The 8,342-nt window shown below is 56.5% G+C and overlaps 1 protein-coding gene across 4 annotated transcripts; it reads right to left on the reverse strand.

Moving 5' to 3' along the window:
* Positions 1 to 2,702: 2,702 nt before the first annotated feature.
* On the reverse strand, positions 2,703 to 7,212 carry BET1L (Bet1 golgi vesicular membrane trafficking protein-like). 4 transcript variants are annotated; one of them, XM_011929969.1, is made up of 5 exons: positions 7,081 to 7,175; positions 5,709 to 5,800; positions 5,369 to 5,425; positions 5,039 to 5,226; positions 2,703 to 4,914 (listed from the first exon to the last, which is right to left on the reverse strand). In XM_011929969.1, exons 1-4 carry the CDS (start codon positions 7,097 to 7,099, stop codon positions 5,059 to 5,061), a joined length of 336 nt encoding a protein of 111 aa, XP_011785359.1. In that variant the 5' UTR covers positions 7,100 to 7,175; the 3' UTR covers positions 2,703 to 4,914; positions 5,039 to 5,058. The 4 variants fall into 4 exon arrangements, with proteins under 4 accessions (XP_011785359.1, XP_011785357.1, XP_011785356.1 ...); XM_011929967.1 differs by having other exon boundaries at positions 2,703 to 5,226; positions 7,081 to 7,212; XM_011929966.1 differs by having other exon boundaries at positions 2,703 to 5,071.
* Between the last annotated feature and the right edge of the window lie 1,130 nt (positions 7,213 to 8,342).

An 8,342-nucleotide genomic window follows, 5' to 3' on the forward strand; every position in this document is an offset into this window, starting at 1 on the left:
CCTCATCACGCCCAGCGTCTGCACAAGAGATCCACTGGGCCACAGAGCTCAAGGCTGTCTTCACCAGCTGGGCTGGGCCAGCCTGGCCCTGCAGGGCAGAGCACGCTTGTTTGGGCAATTGTAACCAGTTACTTTTTTTCTATGCTATTTTACCATATGTTAATCTTGTTTTCTGCTGTGCCCAAATTATTTAATAAATCGCATTGCATTAATAAGGGTTTGTCTTGGTAAAAAGATCAGGCTTTTCCAGAAAGGAGTCCCTGTGTGCTGTCAGCTCACATGGGTCCCATCCTGGCTTCTAGGGCCCAGGGTCTGCTTGGAGAGAGGGGAGGGCCCAGGGTCTGTGTGGGGAGAGATGGGAGGGCCTGAGTGCCTCGGACACCGTGCTCCACACTGTCCCTCCTGATGCTTTCTGCCTCGAACCCAGAGACGGCCACCCCTGCGCTCCTCACCTGAGCAATGCTGTGTCCCTTCCCCTGAATCTGGACTGCAGCCTGTGGGGCTCCTGAATCATGAGGCAGAAGTGATGCCACCAGGCTTCTGAGGCCAGGCATACAACATGCCAAGGAAACGGCTTCTGCCTGGACACCACAGCCCACCCTACCCCCACCCTTCTGCCACGTGTCCATGTTTGCTCCAGCACCAGCCATCATGTTGTGAGAAAGCACAACCATGGCGAGACTGAATGCTTCATCTCAGGCAGTCAGCCCGGCCACAGGCACTCAGCCCGGCACCAGCACTGACCTCTGGACCTGTGAGTGAGCCTTCCAGTGAAGGCAGCCCCAGGACCACATCTCCCAGTGAGGCCTTGACATGATAGAGCAAAGACGGCCAACCCTGAGGCAGTGCCCATCTCCAATTCAATGAGACATGATAAATCATTGCTATTTTAAGTGAAGCTTTAGGGTGACCTGTCACACATCAATGGGTGATACGGGGAGTACAGGAAGGACATGGACAGGGAAGGTGGGGTGTCCGCTGGGCCTGAAGAGGGGGATCTCCAGAAGGCTGTCCAGGAGTCCAAGGCCAGGCCTCAAGACGTGGAGGCTGGATTTAAACTCAGCCTTTCAGGGAGGTCACTTTAGGAAGGGTGACCTTGACAGACACACTGGTAGGACCATCACCTGCACCTGTATAAAGCACAATACAGCTGCTGACCCTCACTTAGCTGTGATCAAGCCAGACTGTGGATTCAAAGCACTTTATGGTTACTTTTTTTTTTTTTTTGAGACGGAGTCGCGCTCTGTCACCCAGGCTGGAGTGCAGTGGCGCAATCTCAGCTCACTGCAACCTCCATCTCCCAGGTCAAGCGATTCTCCTACCTCAGCCTCCTGAGTAGCTGGGACTACAGGCACGTGCCACCACACCCGGCTAATTTTCCTATTTTTAGTAGAGACGCGGTTTCACCATGTTGGTCAGGCTGGTCTCGAACTCCTGACCTCATGATTCACCCACCTTGAGCTCCCAAAGTGTTGAGCTCACAGGCATGAGCCATTGTGCCCGGCCTCCTCCCTTATTCCCTAAGTGGTGATGCTATCAGGAACCCCATCTGCGTTTCAGGAACTTGGGCAGGGAAGGGTAACACAGCAGGAAGTGGGTGAGTGTGGGGCAAAGGAAGACAGATCAGATTGTTACTGTGTCTATGTAGAAAAGGAAGACAAAAGAAACTCCATTTTGATCTGTACAAAGAAAAATTGTTCTGCTTTGAGATGCTGTTAACCTGTAACGTTAGCCCCAACCCTGTGCTCACAGAAACATGTGCTGTATGGAATCAAGGTTTAAGGGATTTAGGGCTGTGCAGGATGTGCCTTGTTAACAATACGTTTGCAGACAGTATGCTTGGTAAAAGTCATCACCATTCTCCATTCTCTATTAACCAGGGACACAATGCACTGCGGAAAGCCGCACGCACCTCTGCCCGAGAGAGCCTGGGTATTGTCCAAGGATTTCCCCAACTGAGACAGCCTGAGATACGGCCTCCTGGGAACGGAAGGCCTTACTGTCCCCCAGCCCAACACCTGTAAAGGGTCTGTGCTGAAGATTCATAAAACAGGAACACCTGTTTCCCACATGTCCCTGGGAACGGAATGTCTCGGTGTAAAGCCAACTATTCATTTATTCTAAGATAGCAGAAAACTGCCCTGTGGCTAGAGGTGAAATATGCTAGTGGTGATCCTGCCCTGTTACTCTTTGCCACACTAAGATGCTTGGGTAAGGAGAAACCTAAATCTAGCCTACACGCACATCCGGGCACAGTACCTGAACTTATTTATGATGCAGATTCCTTTACTCACGTTTTCCTGCTGACCTTCTCCCCACCATCACTCTGTTCACCCTGTTCTCCTGCCTCACTCCCCTTGCCGAGATAGTGAAAACAGTAACCAATAAACGCTGAAGGAACTCGGAGACTGGCGCCGGTGCCGGTCCCCCGGTCCCCCGGTTCTTTCTCTATACTTTGTCTCTGTGTCTTCTTTCTTTCCTCAGTCTCTCGTCCCACCTGACGAGAAATACCCACAGGTGTGGAGGGCAGGCCCCTTTCAGGTGAGTCTGTGGCTGCTCTGCCCAAAGTCAATCCTGATGGGGTGAATAAGGGAAGGGCCAGGGTTTACAGCACCAGTGCCCATGGCCAGCCTGTGAACCAGGGTGACCTGTAGACAAAATTCCCAAATCCCAAGGAAATTAGGACAACAGAGACCATGTGATTAGTTCTTCATGAGGTTATGTGTACCACAAATTTTTATTGTTAACGTTTCTCATCCTGAAATTATGGGATACAGCCTAGCAGTCTGTCCTTACTTGGCAGAGTGGGTAACCCTGGCTCTCACACTGAGCCCCCAAGATTCCTTTTGGTTTACCGGTGTCAGGGATTGTAGTCACAAACCCCACTCATTTTCAGGGTCAGGTGCACAGGGCTGAGCTGGAGGGTTAGGGTCAGGCACAGCAGCAGCAGGGTTGCCACTCTCCCTTTGTGGAATCCTTCTTAATACAACAAGAGTGAGAAGCAGAAAAGCAAACCACAAAGGAAGTCCAGCCCAGACCCCAAACTACCTGGGAGGGTTGCAAACAGCTGTGGAGACAGGTGGGGAGGGAGCACAGTGAGTGACCGAGTCTCAGAGACAGCAAAGCACCTCTCCAGCGAAGGCCAGTCCAAGATACAGCCTGACTTTCCAGTTCACATCAGCAAGGTGGGCGGGTACCACCATGGGAAGCGCACCTGGGGTATAGCTGGTTACCACAGCTCAGCCACATTCCCCAAAATGGAGGTCAGCCCTCCATGGCCCAAGAAAATATGGGAGATGAAGGGTTGGCACCTGCAGTGACCAGATGGAGACCCAACGCGGGCAGCTGCTACCATGCTTGGTGACCAGGGTCCAAGCCCCTGATGAGCTCGCCGTGGCAGACAAGGACACTGGTGCCTAAGGAACGACAGAGGCCTGCAAAGGGACATCCGAGAAGGGGGAAGCAAGCTGGGAGCAAGACCAGCCCAGCTAGGTTTCAGGGCAACAGCAAAGTCCCAGAGACACGGAGGCAGGTGAGTCCACCTTGCTGGGTGAGAAGTGAGCTTGCACTACATAGGGGAAGAAGGTGGACCCCACTCCTCCAGGAGGCTGACAGTCTCAGCCAGGTACAATGGAGGGCTCAGGTCACAAGGAAGGGGGCTATGGTGAGTGTGCATGGAGAAAGGTGGGCTTGCTGCTGTGGAAGGAAGGAGGGGAGGGGAAGGGTGAGCAAAGTGGGGCTGCAGGTACCAGGCTGTGGCTGATCTGTGGTCAGCCTGGAGCTCAGAGGCAGTTCTGGATTGACAGGACACACGGTGTGACCACACAGGTTGGGGGACAGTGATCCCATAGTCCCCAGGGAATGACTGGGAGGCAGAAGATTGGAACAGGACAGAGAAGGGCACAGAAGCACACGGCTCATGCTTTAAAGGTGTTTTTATGCCAAGGGGGCAAGGACCTCATCTTGAGGTGGGGAGAAGCCGTTGCCCTGCCAGTCCAGTGGTTTGAACATGAGCCCAGCCCAGTGGACAGAGAAGGCCCAGGGAGAGGTGGGTAGGGAGGGCATCCTGCAGAGGCTGGGGACAAGGAGGATGGCACAGAATGCCATCACAGCCAGAGGAGTCTGGCAGGGCTTGGCAGAGGCGCCAGAGTTACCAGCAAGCTATATGGCAACAACTGATAGCCTCACAGGAACCTTCTTGTGTAGACCCACAGTAGCTCCCCGGCCCTGCCTGCTTTGCCTGACTCTGAAAGGCCAGACAGGCCCATTTCTAGGTCTGTTCTTCTGAAAATACATCTTTGGTGCTGGGTAGATCCTGAATCCTGAGAATACAAGTTTCTGCTCCTGGATACACAGTCACATGACCCAGAAGGATCCCGCCCAGTGGCTACGCCAAGGCTGCAGTCCACTCCTTCATCCACAACCCGTTCTCCCCACGGGTCTCACTTCATCCGCAGGACTGGAGAGTAGACACAGAGAACTCACAGCAGGGTGGCCGCACTGGTCTCCCGTGCTCAGCAACCATGGCCAGGAGTAACTGCCATCTCCAGGCTGAGAAGCCTCAGTCGGAGGAGATAGCACCCACTTAGGGTTCACAGTCCCTTCCTGTGTCAGTTCCAGGAACCTTGGATCACAGACATGGCCTCATCCAGACAAGGACATGACCGTGGAGCCTTCAGATGTCAGAGTCCCAAGAGCTGGGAGAAAGGCTGCAGGCCACAGGTGGCCACGTCTGGGATTCAATAGTTGCTCTGCTCAGACCTGGCTCCTCCAGACACGCTGTGGCCCCAGCTCTGCTTGTGTCTCTAGCACCTGGGGGAGGGGGGAGGGGCTGGGCCTTGGTTTCCCCGAGACAGTCCCTTCCACACATGGGACCAGCCAACATGAGCTCATCAGGTCATAGGCAGCCACAGCCTCCTGCCACACAGAAAGAAGATTCCTGGCCCACGATTATAATTTCAAAGGAGTACTTTGTAGGTAAGTCCTCTGGAGACCAAGACGCCAGGCAGGGAAGACCCTGGCTGCCCTTGGCACCCACAGACACCAGCTCCCACTGGCTCACGTCCTTGCCCTCGACAAGAAGTAGGAGAGGATGAAGAAGGCCACAATTAGACCCACAGCCATGCCACATAGAAGCTTCCGGTTGTCTCGTCCGGACCTTGCCATTGTGGAAAAGCGCTTCACGCTCCCTGTAAGCAGGCCAGTCATGCTTGTGAAATCCGAGTCCTAAGGGAGGAATCCCAGCAAGATCACACAGAAATAGTGATTTGACCGCCCACCCGCACCAGTGCTGAGGGAGACACTGCAAGCTCTGTAGCAGGTAGTGCTGGGGGCAGGGCACTGATTCGCACACACTGTGGGCCCTTACCATGCCATCCAGGTACCGGTTCTGATCCTCTGCATCCCTATCGATGTCCAGGGCAAGCTGTTCAGCACACAGAGAGGGCAGGGTTGGGCCACAGCAGACACATAATACAGCACTCACCCTTCCCAGACCAAACAAACCCTGCCAACAACTCTGCCAGACACAGTGGGGCAGCAGCAGGAAGGTCCAGGTGTCAGCTGGGGCCTCATGCAGGTGAGCACAGCCACGAATCGAACAAGGAGGATGGAAAACTGCCTGCAACTCCTCTGGGCCCTCTACCTTCCCTCTGATCCCCATTCCCCAAGGGCACCAGGTGGAGGTAAGAGGACAGACCACCACTGACCGATTTGAGCCTGGTGACTTTGGAGGCCAGGCTGTCGGCCATTCGCTTGTTCTCCCGGTCTAGAATCTCTTCCACAGCGCCCGGGCTCTGAGCTGAGAAAAGAGAGGGGCTGAGGGATGGCATCCATCGGTGAGCGAGGACCCTGACCCCTCTCACTCCAACCACAACTGGGTGAGTTGGAAATCTAGGGGCCCTAACCTAGGTTCCAGCTGGTGAATCTTGCACATGTGAGACAGGCTGCATAAAGGACGATGTGTGCAAGGGCCTGTCATGTGAACTCGTGTCCTGTGTACACATCCAGGTGGGGATGGGCCAGCACCCACAATGGGTTCGGTCCAACCAGCACCTTCTGCGACTGTGTAGCAAAAACTGGACCCAGCCCTGGGATGCTAGTAAGATGTGACACTTGCATCCAGGGAGGTCGCCATCTGTGTATGTGGAGCCCATTCTTATAGAAAAAGAGTAAACTCTGCTAAGAGCATAGGAAAGACTTGGGAAAAGTACCCAGCAGGGCAGCAGAAAGGCTCCTGCAGGGACGACCTTTAAGCTGGGTCCTGAAGAGGTGGCAAGGAACCAGGACAGAACATTGGGAAGGCCCTTTACCGCACAGAAAACGGCTGAGCAAAGTTCCCAATTTCCCGAGATGGGAGCTGAGATGGGAGCTGAGGTCGACCAGGAGCGGGATCCCTGGTCTGCATCCCACACAGGACTTCCTGCAACACCCAGGGCACAGCGCTTGCAGAGGCCTGGCCTGTGACAGGCTGGGCCAGGTGATAAGGAATTTCTGTCACCTCAGGTGGGTGAGAACCACCTCCTCCCTAGCTTCAACATAAGGAAGGGATGCCAGCGCCCTTCCAACCACTTCATGTTCGTTAATTCCTTTCATCATCATAACAACTCAGAAAGACAGGCATCAATATCCCACTTTGCAGAGAAGAACACGGGCTCCAGGAGGGGAAATGGGGCCACCGAGGCCCAAGTTAGTTAGCAGAGGTCTGCTGGGACACCAGCGGAGCACAGCCTCTACTCCGAGGGCCTGGCCTCGGGACCTGTCGAATGCCGAGACTCCCGCTCACCCCGAACCCATGCAAAACGATCTCACAGGGAGCGGCGGGGAGTGGGGGGACCCTGCAGCTGCGCGACCCCTCGCTGGAGCTGCTGGGCCGCCCCGCCCGCCGTCCTTCCTAGCGGCCGTGCCGGCCGAAACCCGGCCCTGCTGGGACCCGGAAGGATCCGAATCCGCCCCCCTGACAGGGTCCTCCCCGCCGAGGTCACCCCAGCGGGGCCAGAGGCAGGCGCACGCGGCTCTACAGGCCGCGGCGTCGGTTCCGGCCCGGCCCTGCCCCCAACGGCTTCGCTCTCCCGCGCTCACCCCGAGCCCAGTCCGCCATCGTGCCCTGCCCCGGCTCCTCGACGCCGACACCGTCGCTGCCACAACCGCCTCAGACGTGGCGCAGTCACGGGGAAGGAGCTTCCGGCCCCGCCCCCCGCCAGCGATGGCCCCGCCTCCGCGCCAACCACGCCCCTAGATGGCCCAGCAGCTTCCGCGTCGGGCTCGCTGATTTCCGGCTTAGGGCCGAGGGTGGGGAACCGTGCGGCGCGGAAGCGATGGGCGTGCTGTGACTTATTTTTCAGCACTGTCGCCCAGGCAGTGGCGCGATCTCAGCTCACTGCAGCCCCCGCCTGCCGGGCTCCCAAGGTGCTGGGATTACAGCAGCACCGCGGATGTGACGTTTGTTTGTTGTTCCTGTGAACGTGGGGCGGGGCGGGGCCGGGCCGTTTGCCTGCTCAGTGCCAAGACGATGGTGGTGGAAAGACGCTTCCGTGGGTTAGGTCCTAACGGTTAGGACGGATTCACAGGCGGGTTATGAGGGAGGAGCAGGCCCCTCGGGCAGAAGCCCGCGAGGAGCCCTGGGTGTGGAGGGGCAAGGGTGCCTCCTCTGTCAAGTGGAGATCGGCGCCTCGCTAGTGCCTGCGAGAGCGCGCCGCGTCGAATACAGGTGTGCAGAAAGCACTACAGGAAAGTGAAGCGGGGAGAGAGACTGGGAGGCCGCACGGGGAGTGGGGGCCGTAGACGCCTTTGCTCCTGGGCACTTGTTAGAAGAGCGAGTGGACCGCGCTTCCTGTGCGTCACTGAATCCTCCTGATGGCCACTGAAACGGACACGCAGGATCTTTGCTTTTCAAGAGGGAACTGAGTCCAGGCCAGACTGGGTTGCTCCCCTTTCTTTCGGCCCCTCACGGCCCTTCCACCTTTGCAAGTGCTGCTCCTTCTGCCTGGAGTGGCTCCTCCAGTCTTTTCCCGGCTCGCTTCCCATCGTCCAGTGTTCGCAAAAACAGCACTTCCTCACAGCCCGTTGCAGCCCAGCAGTCACCTTTTGCTTCTTTTGAAGCACAGCCCTGTGACCGCCTCATGTCCTTTTGTTTTTTCTTGTCTGCCTTCCCCTCTGGAACCTAAGCTCCACAAAGGCAGGGACCTAGGAATCCCGTTCGCCTGCATTCCCCGGCAAACGCCTAACGAACCCAATGGCCCAGGACTGAAAAGTCCTTTCCACTTCGGCTTTCCCCTCTACCTCCCATCGGTTCTGTGGAGCTGGAGGGGCGTCGCTGTGTGTGTGGCAGGGCACGGTGGGGG

The sequence above is a fragment of the Colobus angolensis genome, unplaced genomic scaffold (genome assembly GCF_000951035.1).
Source record: "Colobus angolensis palliatus isolate OR3802 unplaced genomic scaffold, Cang.pa_1.0 Scaffold84, whole genome shotgun sequence".
NCBI lineage: Eukaryota > Metazoa > Chordata > Mammalia > Primates > Cercopithecidae > Colobus > Colobus angolensis.